The sequence below is a fragment of the Saccoglossus kowalevskii genome, chromosome 15 (genome assembly GCF_978046115.1).
Source record: "Saccoglossus kowalevskii chromosome 15, keSacKowa6.1, whole genome shotgun sequence".
Classification (NCBI taxonomy): domain Eukaryota; kingdom Metazoa; phylum Hemichordata; class Enteropneusta; family Harrimaniidae; genus Saccoglossus; species Saccoglossus kowalevskii.
In genome coordinates, this window is record NC_140655.1 from 34,361,182 (window position 1) to 34,377,198 (window position 16,017).

General features: G+C 37.8%; 1 protein-coding gene across 1 annotated transcript in view; it reads left to right on the forward strand.

Moving 5' to 3' along the window:
• LOC100372833 (solute carrier family 35 member E2A-like) overlaps positions 1-13,796 on the forward strand; it is a 40,174-nt gene extending 26,378 nt beyond the window's left edge. The window contains exons 3-8 of the mRNA XM_006820485.3: positions 924-1,059; positions 1,152-1,400; positions 1,988-2,041; positions 4,148-4,220; positions 9,051-9,181; positions 9,613-13,796. Coding sequence (XP_006820548.1) covers positions 924-1,059; positions 1,152-1,400; positions 1,988-2,041; positions 4,148-4,220; positions 9,051-9,181; positions 9,613-9,835 — 866 coding nt within the window. The 3' untranslated portion in view covers positions 9,836-13,796. The remainder of the gene's footprint in view (positions 1-923; positions 1,060-1,151; positions 1,401-1,987; positions 2,042-4,147; positions 4,221-9,050; positions 9,182-9,612) is intronic.
• The last annotated feature ends 2,221 nt before the right edge of the window (positions 13,797-16,017 follow it).

Sequence of the window (16,017 nt, forward strand, 5' to 3'; positions counted from 1 at the left end):
ATTCTTTGTGTTATGCATTTGATGTCATCATTCTTTGTGTTGTCATGCATCTGATGTCGTCATTCTTTGTGTTGTGATGCATCTGTTGTCATCATTCTTTGTGTTGTCATGCATTTGATGTCATCATTTTTCGTGTTGTCATGCATCTTATGTGATCATTCTTTGTGTTATGCATTTTATGTCATCATTCTTTGTGTTGTCATGTATTTGATGTCATCATTCTTCGTGTTGTCATGCATCTGATGTCATCATTCTTCGTGTTGTCATGCATCTGATGTCATCATTCTTTGTGTTATGCATTTTATGTCATCATTCTTTGTGTTGTCATGCATCTTATGTGATCATTCTTTGTGTTATGCATTTTATGTCATCATTCTTTGTGTTGTCATGTATTTGATGTCATCATTCTTCGTGTTGTCATGCATCTGATGTCATCATTCTTCGTGTTGTCATGCATCTGATGTCATCATTCTTTGTCTTGTCATGCATCTGATGTCGTCATTCTTTGTGTTGTCATGCATCTGTTGTCGTCATTCTTTATGTTGTCATGCATCTGATGTCATTATTCTTTGTGTTGTCATGCATCTGATGTCATCATTCTTTGTGTTGTCATGCATCTGATGTCATCATTCTTTGTGTTGTCATGCATCTGATGTCATCATTCTTTGTCTTGTCATGCATCTGATGTCATCATTCTTTGTCTTGTCATTCATCTGATGTCGTCATTCGTTGTGTTGTCATGCATTTAATGTCATCATACAGTTTCAGTTGGAGTAATTTAATCAGTATTTGTGTTCCAATTGATGTGATGTCATCTTTTTTTGCATTAGTTGACACTGAGGGCAGTATTATTGAAGCTGGCCCGTAAAATGGAGTTGTCCAATAAATTCAATCTGACTTTTGTTTGGTTACATACATTCTAGGTGCTGTTCAAATGTTAGTGACAACATGCTGTGGATTTTTTAAACTATATGTACCATGCTGTTTTTATCAACATGTCAAAAGGGAAGAAAATCCTCCGCATTTTTTAATGACAATGTTCTTTCTAGGTATAATGAGGTAGGTTGTTTCCTTTTGTGTTTCTCCTTTTGTGTTAATCTGTGTATACATTTTTTTTTAAATAGTGTATTTTTTCTTTTTTCTCCCTGTAGGTTCACAACGGTAGTGCTAGGTTTAGTTAGTCTGAAGAATATTGCAGTGTCATTTACAGAGACGATAAAAAGTACATCCCCTCTATTTACGGTACTCATAGCATTCGTTGTGTTACGAGAGAAGACTGGATTACTCGTCAATTTATCCCTAATACCAGTCATGGGTGGTCTGGCTTTAACAAGTGCATTTGAAATTAATTTCAATATTATTGGTTTTGCTGCAGCTATATCAACTAATTTTGTTGATTGGTAAGTTATGCTATGTATGCTGTTGATCAAAGAACATGAATAACTGATCTTAATAGCTAAACAATAATATTAAAACTAGCTGCTATTCAGAATGGAGATGCTGAATTGTTAGACATTACCATGCCCTCATTTTAGAAACTATGGCCTCTTTTGCCAAACCACCTCTAAATTGTAACTCAGTGTTTAATTAGTTAATTAGTGAACATTGAGTTACGGACAATATAAATTGCTATTCTTGTTGAACGTACACATTTAGTAACTCAAATTAACAGTTAACAAAACTTTTTGTTATGTTCAATGATGTATGTTGCAAGTAACTCGAAATTTGGTTAACTGTTAATTAAAATTTGAGTTACTAAACGTGGATGTTCAAATAAAGCAAAAATATATGTTGCCCATAACTCAAAGTGCCGAAAGTAATTGAACATAGTTACAATTTGGGTGTGGTTTCTAAGAATAAGGGCATGGTTATTTTTGTAACTAAAATGTTTTCCTGACTTAATATTTGTAACTTGATGTTCATAACATGAACAATTCAGCATCCCCTAGAGTGTCACTTTGATCATCTTTATTTCGTTTTGTTGCAGTTTCCAAAATGTTTTTTCCAAAAAATTGCTGAGTGGAGAGAAATACAATTATTCGTAAGTAAAGGTATCACCTTGTGGACTAATGTTTTGTGCATGTGAAAATAATCACTGATCTAGTTGGCCCCTGTCACAGTCTGACTTCACATGTTTAGTTTTGTTATATGTAGATAACATCACCTCAACTTCACGTGTTTAGCATTGTTGTATAGCTAAACATCACCTTAACTTCACATGTCTAGCATTGTTGTATAGCTAAACGTCACCTTAACTTCACATGTCTAGCATTGTTGTATAGCTAAACGTCACATTAACTTCACATGTTTAGCATTGTTGTATAGCTAAACATCACCTTAACTTCACATGTCTAGCATTGTTGTATAGCTAAACATCACCTTAACTTCACATGTTTAGCATTGTTGTATAGCTAAACATCACCTTAACTTCACATGTCTAGCATTGTTGTATAGCTAAACATCACCTTAACTTCACATGTTTAGCATTGTTGTATAGCTAAACGTCACCTTAACTTCACATGTTTAGCATTGTTGTATAGCTAAACTTCACCTTAACTTCACATGTTTAGCATTGTTGTATAGCTAAACGTCACCTTAACTTCACATGTTTAGCATTGTTGTATAGCTAAACGTCACCTTAACTTCACATGTTTAGCATTGTTGTATAGCTAAACGTCACCTTAACTTCACATGTTTAGCATTGTTGTATAGCTAAACTTCACCTTAACTTTACATGTCTAGCATTGTTGTATAGCTAAACTTCACCTTAACTTCACATGTCTAGCATTGTTGTATAGCTAAACTTCACCTTAACTTCACATGTTTAGCATTGTTGTATAGCTAAACGTCACCTTAACTTCACATGTTTAGCATTGTTGTATAGCTAAACGTCACCTTAACTTCACATGTTTAGCATTGTTGTATAGCTAAACGTCACCTTAACTTCACATGTTTAGCATTGTTGTATAGCTAAACGTCACCTTAACTTCACATGTTTAGCATTGTTGTATAGCTAAACTTCACCTTAACTTTACATGTTTAGCATTGTTGTATAGCTAAACTTCACCTTAACTTCACATGTCTAGCATTGTTGTATAGCTAAACTTCACCTTAACTTCACATGTTTAGCATTGTTGTATAGCTAAACGTCACATTAACTTCACATGTTTAGCATTGTTGTATAGCTAAACATCACCTTAACTTCACATGTTTAGCATTGTTGTATAGCTAAACGTCACCTTAACTTCACATGTTTAGCATTGTTGTATAGCTAAACATCACCTTAACTTCACATGTCTAGCATTGTTGTATAGCTAAACGTCACCTTAACTTCACATGTTTAGCATTGTTGTATAGCTAAACTTCACCTTAACTTTACATGTTTAGCATTGTTGTATAGCTAAACGTCACCTTAACTTCACATGTTTAGCATTGTTGTATAGCTAAACTACACCTTAACTTTACATGTTTAGCATTGTTGTATTGCTAAACGTCACCTTAACTTCACATGTTTAGCATTGTTGTATAGCTAAACGTCACCTTAACTTCACATGTTTAGCATTGTTGTATAGCTAAACGTCACCTTAACTTCACATGTTTAGCATTGTTGTATAGCTAAACTACACCTTAACTTTACATGTTTAGCATTGTTGTATTGCTAAACGTCACCTTAACTTCACATGTTTAGCATTGTTGTATAGCTAAACGTCACCTTAACTTCACATGTTTAGCATTGTTGTATAGCTAAACGTCACCTTAACTTCACATGTTTAGCATTGTTGTATAGCTAAACTTCACCTTAACTTCACATGTTTAGCATTGTTGTATAGCTAAACTTCACCTTAACTTTACATGTTTAGCATTGTTGTATAGCTAAACGTCACCTTAACTTCACATGTTTAGCATTGTTGTATAGCTAAACGTCACCTTAACTTCACATGTTTAGCATTGTTGTATAGCTAAACTTCACCTTAACTTCACATGTTTAGCACTATTGCATAGCTAAACGTCACCTTAACTTCACATGTTTAGCATTGTTGTATAGCTAAACGTCACCTTAACTTCACATGTTTAGCATTGTTGCATAGCTAAACTTCACCTTTACTTCACACAGCTAAATATCACTTCATCAAATTTGTTATTTCAGTGCTACAGAATTACAGTTTTACACGAGTATTGCTGCCATCATAGTTCAGCTTCCTGTATGGGTATTGTTTATGGTGAGTCTACCTCCTCAGGATTGGACATCCAGGAACCAATTCACTATGTTGAATTATCCACCATAGACTCGATCAGTCAAAATGACTATTTTGAACTGTAGGCATTAATCTGTAATTCAGCCAACGGCGGAGAGAGAAATCTAGATCAGGAGAAGCCCCATGACCTCATAGATTTTCTTCCATGTTTCTTCCACGTCACGTAACACATGACCAAGATCAAAAGGTCTTCACCATCTTGCCTTATGTTCACTCTCTCTGTTTACTTCGAGTGTGCATATTACGAAACAGTGTTGTTCAGTCAGTAGTTTTTCGACTGAGCTTTCTGAGGTACTCCTGTGACCGTTGGTAACAGTAAGATGTGGTGTCTGGGAGGATAAAATTTGTCTTTGGGAGCCCTGTATTCTTTTTGTACAGCACGCAATAAAACTCGGATGACGCACTTGACCACTTAAAGTGGTTAACTGACTTTTGTAGGGCTTCATTGTGTCAGTTTCAACTGTAATTTCTTCCACTCATGCATGCCTTGTTCATTTCTTAGCGTAGTTAAAATGAACTAGAAGGAAGGAAAGCACTCCAAGAAGAGCTCCTCACCTCCCGGGTCGTCGCCCAAAAAAATCAACTCGATCTTGCCACACATCAAATGTCACCTTTGTTTAGAATGCGTTTGGGGTTCGGGGTTTTTGCCATGAGTGCATGTGCTCTAATTGGGATCCAAATCTCTAGGAATTTCAAAACCGCCTTTATGTCGAGACTGATTGCCGAAGCTCAGGCTAGTCGCACTGTCTGTTTGGATGGCTCTCCCAGCATAGGTGAGATGAGTGTTAGTACATGTATGCATGGGAGGTCCTCATTTTCGACTACCAGTATCTAGGATGCTGCATTGTCCAGTGGGAGCCCGGCAGTGGTGGAACTAAGGTTTCTCAGAGAGTGATTCCTCCACTGCAGACGTCTCTTGGGCGGCAAGCAGGAGAAAGCACTCCAGGAAGTTCGCATTCAAAGAGTGGCTCCTCCTTGTATCCCCCGGTCTGAACCCTCCCCCGATCCCAACCCCAGCTAGACCTCTCCATTGAACATCGTTAACCCCCCCTTTTCACTTATAAGGAAGTGAGCAAGGTTTACACAACCAAAACAAGGGGTTGTTGGCCGAGTAGGTAAGGCTAACACAGGATTTACTTCACCAATTAGGCTTTCTAGTAAATCTGAAGAAAGTCCCATCCACACCCGACATGTCAGTTGGTGTTTCTAGGCATGGAGTTTTACACAGAAGCAATTAGCAATAAGCAGTCTATCTGACTGGTCTAGTCAGCGTCTAGTCCCTCTGTGTCTCTCAGAGAACTGATGTGCATCATTGGGTTGACGTCAGTTTGTAGGGTAGTTCCCCAAGCTGCATTGTGCAGCCACCCGGTGCAACGCACTTTGTTGCAACACCGGTTTCACCTACGGGAACTGGAGAGGTGAGTTATTCTCTCAGACCAAGTGAGTGATGCCTTGCCCTGGTGGGTGGAAATTACCAACCTTGGGCAGGAGGTCTCCTTGGACCCACTCGTCACGGCGATGACTCTGATAACGGTTGCCTCTCTCACACGTTGGGGAGTGCACCCAATGGACAAACAAGTCCACGGACAACACAGTCTTGCTCCGCACGGACAACACAGTCTTGCTCCGCACGGACAACACAGTCTTGCTCCGCACGGACAACACAGTCTTGCTCCGCACGGACAACACAGTCTTGCTCCGCACGGACAACACAGTCTTGCTCCGCACGGACAACACAGTCTTGCTCCGCACGGACAACACAGTCTTGCTCCGCACGGACAACACAGTCTTGCTCCGCACGGACAACACAGTCTTGCTCCGCACGGACAACACAGTCTTGCTCCGCACGGACAACACAGTCTTGCTCCGCACGGACAACACAGTCTTGCTCCGCACGGACAACACAGTCTTGCTCCGCACGGACAACACAGTCTTGCTCCGCACGGACAACACAGTCTTGCTCTGCACGGACAACACAGTCTTGCTCCGCACGGACAACACAGTCTTGCTCCGCACGGACAACACAGTGGTGGTGATCCCCATCGCTGTCAGCTATAGCAAAGCAAATTCTCCATTGGTGCTTGGAATGCAATGTGGAGCTAATTGCAAACCACCACTGTATCTTGACGCTGATGGCGCCCATTTGGCCAACCAAGGCCTGGTTTCCACTACTGTTGAAAATGTCAGTCGAGACACTGGTAGTGCCTCCGGATATATCTGATCTGCTGTCCTGACCAGATGGCACACTACCAATGAGCCAAGCAGTGTACCACACGCATGGGGTCTCTCAGTAGACTTGCACAGACGGAAGGTTTATCTTAGCAGGCTGCCAACATCCTGGCCGGGCCGAATAGAGGTTCCACCAACACAGCTTATGACTCAAAGTGGCAGGCATACGTTCATTGGTGTAGTGGAAGGGAGGTTGATCCATGCCACCCCACTGTTGGCCAAGTAGCTGCTGTCCATCTGTTTGACGAGTTAGGTTTATCCTATGCAGTAATCGTTAGTTATAGGTCAGCCTTGTCACCCGCCATTAAGAATTCTTTGGGGACAAGACTAGCCGATTGTTCTATTATAAGGAGACTGTTTACTGCTTTTCATAATCGAAGGCCTAGATCCCAATCTAGGGAACCTTCCTTTGAAACGCTGGAATCAGCACCATTGAAATATTTGACGTGGAAAACAGTAGTAGGCATTGTTCTAAGTTAGGATGGTTGTGCCGCCTTTATGGACAATCAAGCTGTACTAAAGACATGAATCAGGTTTCTCACCAAGAACCAAATTCCAGGGCATGATCCATAGCTGATCGTCATCCCCTGTTTGGCCAATATTGTCAGCCTGGAGGATCAGAAGGAGTTGCACGATTCAAGCTTTGAGTTGCTATGAAAGACGTACTAGGGAGTCGAGGCAGGGCAACAGCCTCCCCGACTTCCATTTCTAGGTGGATCACCTCAACAGTGTTTGAGGTTTATGACCGGTTGGCGTCCTCAGCACATGGTCAACAGAGTCACCAAGTATGAGTGCATGAGATTCGTGTGATCGCAAACTCATTAGCTCTTACATCAGGTGCCCCCTCGTACATGTATTTAGGACAGGCTTCTGGAGAATGCAAAACATCTTAATCAATTATTACCTAAGAGACACACAATCTATTGAGGAAGGTCTTTTTAGGGTGGGTCCCCTTGTTGCGGGTCAAACTTTAATTATTGACCCTGCCTGAATGGCCACATGGACTCCTGCATATAGGCGATAGAGCAGTTTCGGCAATCACAAATTTGTGCGGAGAAATTTCTCCTGTCAGTGCTCCTTGGAAATTCTAGGTCTCGCTTTTGGCCTATGCCCTCATGCAGAACTGTTTCGGCCTCTGTTTTGGAATACTAGTTACCCCCATGGATCTAGTGTCCTGGGGCAATGCCAACCCCCGTCACCCTATCAGCAGTATACTTTTACTATGCGGAGGACACTGGTAAGGTAAGACACCGATTTCACTAGTCATAGCTACATGTAGGTGGGGTAGTCATAAGTAATTTTATCTTCGAGTACTCTTTTATTTTCTGTTTTGCTCTGAAACCCGCCACCTCTCGGTGTTGTGTTACGTGACGTGAAAGGAAATCTATGAGGTAATCATTTGTACTGACCAGAGTCTATGGTGGGTATGAACTATGTGAATAGGTGGGTTGAAAATCATCTGCCTAAATTAGTATGCATCATTACCTGATCACAATAACAACCTAATTTGCATAACTTCTTGTTTGTTATAGAAATACAGGTAGAAAAATTTGATATAACGTAGGGGTTAAAAGTTTGATTCTTATGGTGTATGATATGCATAATACATGTACCCGGTTATGATAATTACTAAGAAACTGATCCTATCATTGGGTTTAAAGTCACATGATGCATTCAAACCAATCCTATCATTGGGTTTGAAGTCACATGATGCATTCAAACCAATCCTATCATTGGTTTTAAAGTCACATGATGCATTCAAACCAATCCTATCATTGGTTTTAAAGTCACTTGATGCATTCAAACCAATCATATCATTGGGTTTAAAGTCACATGATGCATTCAAACCAATCCTATCATTGGGTTTGAAGTCACTTGATGCATTCAAACCAATCCTATCATTGGGTTTAAAGTCACTTGATGCATTCAAACCAATCATATCATTGGGTTTAAAGTCACATGATGCATTCAAACCAATCCTATCATCAGGTTTAAAGTCACATAATGCATTCAAACCAATCCTATCATTGGGTTTGAAGTCACTTGATGCATTCAAACCAATCCTATCATCAGGTTTAAAGTCACATGATGCATTCAAACCAATCCTATCATTGGTTTTAAAGTCACTTGATGCATTCAAACCAATCATATCATTGGGTTTAAAGTCAGTTGATGCATTCAAACCAATCCTATCATTGGGTTTAAAGTCACTTGATGCATTCAAACCAATCCTATCATTGGTTTTAAAGTCACATGATGCATTCAAACCAATCCTATCATCAGGTTTAAAGTCACTTGATGCATTCAAACCAATCCTATCATTGGCTTTAAAGTTACTTGATGCATTCAAACCAATCCTATCATTGGGTTTAAAGTCACATGATGCATTCAAACCAATCCTATCATTGGGTTTAAAGTCACATGATGCATTCAAACCAATCCTATCATCAGGTTTAAAGTCACATAATGCATTCAAACCAATCCTATCATCAGGTTTAAAGTCACATGATGCAATTAAACCAATCCTATCGTATTTGCATTAAAAATATTAATTTCTATTTCTAGGGGCTGCCATTTGACAAGAAATATCCTGATCATGTTCTTTTATTTGCTCTGATAATCGATGGATTATTCTTTCATTTACAAAGTATAACTGCCTATGCCTTAATGAGAAGAATTTCACCGGTTACACATAGGTATGTAGTTACAGTTATACAAAATAGCTAGGTTATTACATTTTCCCCCCAACTATCATGTAGATATATCAAACAGTGCAGAATGGTGGCGAGTGTTGTCTGAAAAACTGTTTTGTTGCAAATGTTTCTCTAAATTTGTGTTTCTTTAAAAAAATTTTTTTTTACCAAAGATGCCTCTGTGTACACAGAGATCATATGAATATAAGTGTCCATACACACAATATCTTGTCAATTTCACATCCAGTGTGAAATAAGCTTCCCATCAAATATGTAGTTTGTATGGTAAATATTTTATATGAAAACTTGGTTTAGAAATTCAATATCAAAAACAATACAGCATCTTTAAATTAGCTAATAAAATACACATAAGCTTATATTTGCTAAAATACAAGTTGATTTTATAAATGTTTTTATTTCTTGATTTGTTCTAGTGTTGCAAACACCGCAAAAAGGGCTTTATTAATCTGGCTGTCTGTGGTAGTATTTAACAATCCTGTGTCTTTGTTGAGTGGCCTGGGTACGGCAGTTGTGGTCGCTGGTGTGTTTCTGTACAACAGAGCAAGAGACTATGAGCAAAGAAAGGAAATAAAGAAAAATGATGTACTAAAAATTATTGCTGTCGAGGAAGGCCAGGAGGGTCATCTTACGCACTAATCATACTATATTCTAAACACAGTTTTGAAACATCAAAAGAATCAAAAATATATTTAATTGAATATTTTCCTAATTAATGTGCCAGTAATAGTATATCTGATTGGATGATTATATTATGTGATGTCATCTACCAGTAAATGAATGTAACAATATATTTGATTGGATGATTTATATTATATTATGTGATGTCATCTAAATGAATACAACCATTTGAATGTGTAATGTCATCCAAAGAAACAAACAAATTTGTATTGGTTGGTTTGAATCATGTGACAGATGCCAATGAATATTTATGAGTATATGCAAATGAAGTGCCTCACGCTATTTTTTAAAATAATTTTAATTACATGCAAGTAACAGTACAGAATTAATGTGAAAACTGTTATATTCAGGTAGATTTAAATCACTATGTTTACTGACATTTAAGAATTCAAAGCACCGGATAAACCTTACATCCACTCTGTTCCAAGGCTTGACTCAACTAATAGTTCCGTCCACTCTTAATCACTGCTTCTATGTTTGTGCCTCTTTCGATTTTAATGGTATTGAGATGAAATGATCCCTAATAAATAATTCAGACTGTTTCTGTTAGTAATATTATTTTGTGAATTTTCTAATATCAAAAACTATGCATCACTGCCATTAAGGTTTTCTCTCAGATAATTCCCAAACCATGTTATTAGTTGTGCCAAGCCTAAGTGACCATGATCAAGGCCAGGAAAAGTTTTTTTTTGTCTTGTAAATAAGTTGATTGTGCTTGTGTCCAATATATTCTCCTAATTAAAGTTGAATTAGAAAGTCACTTAAATGCCCACAAATATTACATCTCCAGAAGAGTATGTATTATATTATACAATCATGTTGATAACTTGTCCAATGTATTAACTATAACTGTAACCGATTTAATTTAGAAAGATGTTACTGATTTATTACAGCTGCTTCATCATCTTGTTAAACTAATGTGTATGATGCATTAGTTTGTTGACTTATTACTCCAATACCAGGATGTACTTTTCCAAAAGTGCAATTTATATCAAACACTATAATTTCTCTTATTTATTGTGTGGGATATATTAGATATTAGAAACTATAGTTATTTTTTTTAAATCTTTTTATTATAATCACATCAAGTACATAAAATGTATTTTCATACAATTTCAGTGGAAATGTTCATTTGCAAGTCATGCCATGAATGGCACTCACTCACCAAATAGAATGAATGCTGCATTTCTGATAGGCTGGCCATGCTTGTGTACTGTTTAGATAAACTGGAAAGAAGTCTTTAGAGGGCAAACTGGACCAATGCAATGCATGTCTTGAAAATATTTGTGAAAAATATTACCATATAGAACGGCAAGAACCCACAACAATATTATATTTGGAGTGTTCCCTTGTATTGTATATCCATTCCATAAAAGCTGTGTGAATTTATAAATGACAAATCTCTGTACATATACTGGTCATTGCTGATCAAGGTCAAATGTAAATATATTTAATGAAAAACCAATATTGGATTATATTTGAATTCATTTCATGTTGTATTGTCTGCTAAACTTAGTTGAAAGATGTGATAACATGATATCAGAACTCTATTGTGAGTTGTAAGTGTCACAATTTGTTGTTTAGTGGACAACCTCAAATCATCAGTTTTTAGAACAGTCGATGTACAAAGTGGGTTTAGAAGCAGTGATTACAAATGTCAAACAAATTGAGGTGAAGTGGATCTACAGTTCACAAATACTGAAAACTACTCTTTATTGTAAACCATCCTATGGGTAATGTTTCAATCAACTTTTGATTCATCAAGAAAGCTATTTTTAAATAGTTTGTTTGGAAAATCCCATTTTCTATTGGACTTGAATTTCTAAGATGCTAAATAATTACTCAACTAAATCTACTGAAATGTTTGTCTATTAGCAAATAACTTCTGTTCCAGTTATCTTATGAATACCGTGATTGTGATCTGGCACTTGCAATTCACTATAAATATAGTGTTTATTATGGGTCTCATGTATAAACCATGTGTAGAGTACATCTCTTCTGGAATAGTGGTGACAGCTTTCATAATTTCTAATCTTACAACCATGTTGCCTCCAATTAATGTAAATAAATATTGGAATTAATATTAGAGGGTTGTCGCGGTTCAACAATTTGAATGGTTCTTTTTGTTCATATGGGAAATATTTTGTACTACTCAAATACTTTGATCAGCATTTTTTCTTTATACGTTTTCTCACCAGTGAGTGATGAAAAATCAAAGGTTTCAGTTTTAGTGTAAATACTACAGCTAACTAGAATTTATATCGTAACTTTGATTTGGTACGGTGCAATGGCAGAGAACAGGACTAATTAATTACTTGTTTCTCTCACAAAATATGAAATTCCAAAGTTAAAATTTTCTTCAAATATTATTTTTAGATTCTTTCAGGTAATGATGTATTCAGGGGTCCATACATGTATGTATGTATGTTATTTGTTTGCTCACCAATTCTGTTATTTCAATGATAATGTTTAAAGTTTAGTTGTATTGGTTTTTTTTTCTTCAGGGCCGGCAACTTGTACACTTCAATGCAATATTATACATATTGAACGCAGATGGTAACACTTCGTTATTTCACACTATTATATTTCTATTATTTCTACAACATGAAAGCAGATGTAAGATAATATTGTTATCTTGAGAATACTGCAAAGTATGTACGCAGACAGTACAGGATGACATCAACATCTTGATATTCTTGTGATAAAGGCATCACAGTACTGAATGATCACTGTTCATATGCATAATTTAACTCATGGATATTTAAAAATTACCAAAGGAATGAATGATTCATGAAAATAGATAATAAAAATGTATTTCAGAACAATTATACTCTCAATAAATCTGCTTCTTGTACAATTTGTGAATTATTAGATTGGTATTTTTGTATTTTTACATTTCCAGTCCAGCACTCTAAAATACTGAATTTGGCCTTATCAATTTTCATTCTTTGATAATTGTTTATTTGTGATTACAAAATTCTGCAATTCCCCCCCCCCCCCCCCGACATCTGTAAATTCGCATTATGAAATTAATTACTCTGACTACCTTTTATGTTTCTGTTTTTGTCTGGATGCAAGAAAAACATTTTAAAAGTATTTTTGCAGATTACATTTTGCTTAAAATTAAATATTTACTATTATTTCAGCTAATGTTAATTTTTAATATTAATTTATAAATTAAAAATAACATTTAAAAATGGTCAATGCAATCATGATTGCCTAGATGATATCACTTGGGTGCAATATCTTGAAGAGACAATCTTTCATCACTGTATCCTTTGAATCACCACTCTCGATTGGAAATAGTGATACACCCTTTTGTTCAAAGCTTTTTTTTTTTATGAATATTGATATCAATTTATTATAAACCACATTGATGGGTAAATTATTGTCTAATTTTGAAGATATGAAGTTTTGACCTGCAGTTCATGGGAAATTCATCCATTGGTTGGGAGTTAACTAAGAAATTATAAATTGCATGCAAATATACAAAATGTTAATCTTCAAATTTAATACAACAAATCTTGGCAGTTGGAGACTGCATATCAAGAGTCGAGTAAATGCTATCAGCACTACAGTTGTCATGCTGTGTTATGTTAGTGGATCGCATATGATGTCAACTAGCAATTCTTCAAACATCAGGTTTCTACTTTTTAACCTAAATATTTTTAAAAAGTTTGAATCAATGCAGTTCAGTAAGCATGTACTTTGACCAAGATGTGTTCCTACAAGATGGCCTTGCAGTTGAGATGTTCATTTCATCAGCACTGTATTATCTTATATTTGACTGAAATAGAAGATGTATGTTTGTAATGGTGATTGTAATGTACAACTTATTTCTTGATGTTTTACTTAAATGAATAGACTTGTAGCTTTTTTTAATACATTAAATAAATAAAAAATTAACTGACTGAGGCTACACGTTGCACCCTTACTGAAGACTGTCTATCGTTGAAACCATAATAAGCCATAGGTGTTGACTGACATTCCATTATTGATTCAAAACGCAGTCACTGATTGGTTAATCTCCGTCTGCGTGGAAAATGCCGTAATGTTCTATTTCACTTTTAAAGTTGAACGGTAGTTGTGTTCCAGTTTGTTAGTTAGTGCTCAACTGTGGGTCAGTTCTACAAGTTTATGTATTTATCAGTTCGTTGAAGAGTTTCGTTCGCAAATAAATGCAGTTCATGTTTTGTAAGAGTTATGTTCAAGTTCCGCTGAAATCCTACTCAAGTTGGAATGTGGCCAACCGAACCCATCCACACTGTCAGACTGAGGCTACATGTTACACCCTTACTGAAGCCTGTCAGACTGAGGCTACATGTTACACCCTTACTGAAGCCTGTCAGACTAAGGCTACATGTTACACCCTTACTGAAGCCTGTCAGACTGAGGCTACATGTTACACTCTTACTGAAGCCAGTCAGACTGAGGCTACATGTTACACCCTTACTGAAGCATGTCAGACTGAGGCTACATGTTACACCCTTACTGAAGCCTGTCAGAATGAGGCTACATGTTACACCCTTACTGAAGCATGTCAGACTGAGGCTACATGTTACACCCTTACTGAAGCCTGTCAGACTGAGGCTACATGTTACACCCTTACTGAAGCCTGTCAGACTAAGGCTACATGTTACACCCTTACTGAAGCCTGTCAGAATGAGGCTACATGTTACACCCTTACTGAAGCATGTCAGACTGAGGCTACATGTTACACCCTTACTGAAGCATGTCAGACTGAAGCTACATGTTACACCCTTACTGAAGCCTGTCAGACTGAGGCTACATGTTACACCCTTACTGAAGCCTGTCAGACTAAGGCTACATGTTACACCCTTACTGAAGCCTGTCAGAATGAGGCTACATGTTACACCCTTACTGAAGCATGTCAGACTGAGGCTACATGTTACACCCTTACTGAAGCATGTCAGACTGGAGCTACATGTTACACCCTTACTGAAGCCTGTAAGACTGAGGCTACATGTTACACCCTTACTGAAGCCTGTCAGACTGAGGCTACATGTTACACCCTTACTGAAGCCTGTAAGACTGAGGCTACATGTTACACCCTTACTGAAGCCTGCAAGACTGAGGCTACATGTTACACCCTTACTGAAGCCTGTAAGACTGAGGCTACATGTTACACCCTTACTGAAGCCTGTCAGACTGAGTCTACATGTTACACCCTTACTGAAGCATGTCAGACTGAGGCTACATGTTACACCCTTACTGAAGCATGTCAGACTGGGGCTACATGTTACACCCTTACTGAAGCCTGTAAAACTGAGGCTACATGTTACACCCTTACTGAAGCATGTCAGACTGAGGCTACATGTTACACCCTTACTGAAGCCGGTCAGACTAAGGCTACATGTTACACCCTTACTGAAGCATGTCAGACTGAGGCTACATGTTACACCCTGACTGAAGCCTGTAAGACTGAGGCTACATGTTACACCCTTACTGAAGCCTGTCAGACTGAGTCTACATGTTACACCCTTACTGAAGCCGGTCAGACTAAGGCTACATGTTACACCCTTACTGAAGACTGTCAGACTGAGGCTACATGTTACACACTTACTGAAGACTCAGAATGAGGCTACACGTTACACCCTTACTGAAGCATGTCAGACTAAAGCTACACGTTACACCCTTACTGAAGCCTGTCAGACTGAGGCTACATGTTACACCCTTACTGAAGCCGGTCAGACTAAGGCTACATGTTACACCCTTACTGAAGCCGGTCAGAATGAGGCTACATGTTACACTCTTACTGAAGCCTGTCAGACTGAGGCTACATGTTACACCCTTACTGAAGCATGTCAGACTAAGGCTACATGTTACACCCTTACTGAAGCCGGTCAGAATGAGGCTACATGTTACACCCTTACTGAAGCATGTCAGACTAAGGCTACATGTTACACCCTTACTGAAGCCTGTCAGACTGAGGCTACATGTTACACCCTTACTAAAGCCGGTCAGACTGAGGCTACATGTTACACCCTTACTGAAGACTGTCAGACTGAGACTACATGTTACACCCTTACTGAAGCCTGTAAGACTGAGGCTACATGTTACACCCTTACTGAAGCCTGTCAGACTGAGGCTACATGTTACACCCTTACTGAAGCCTGTCA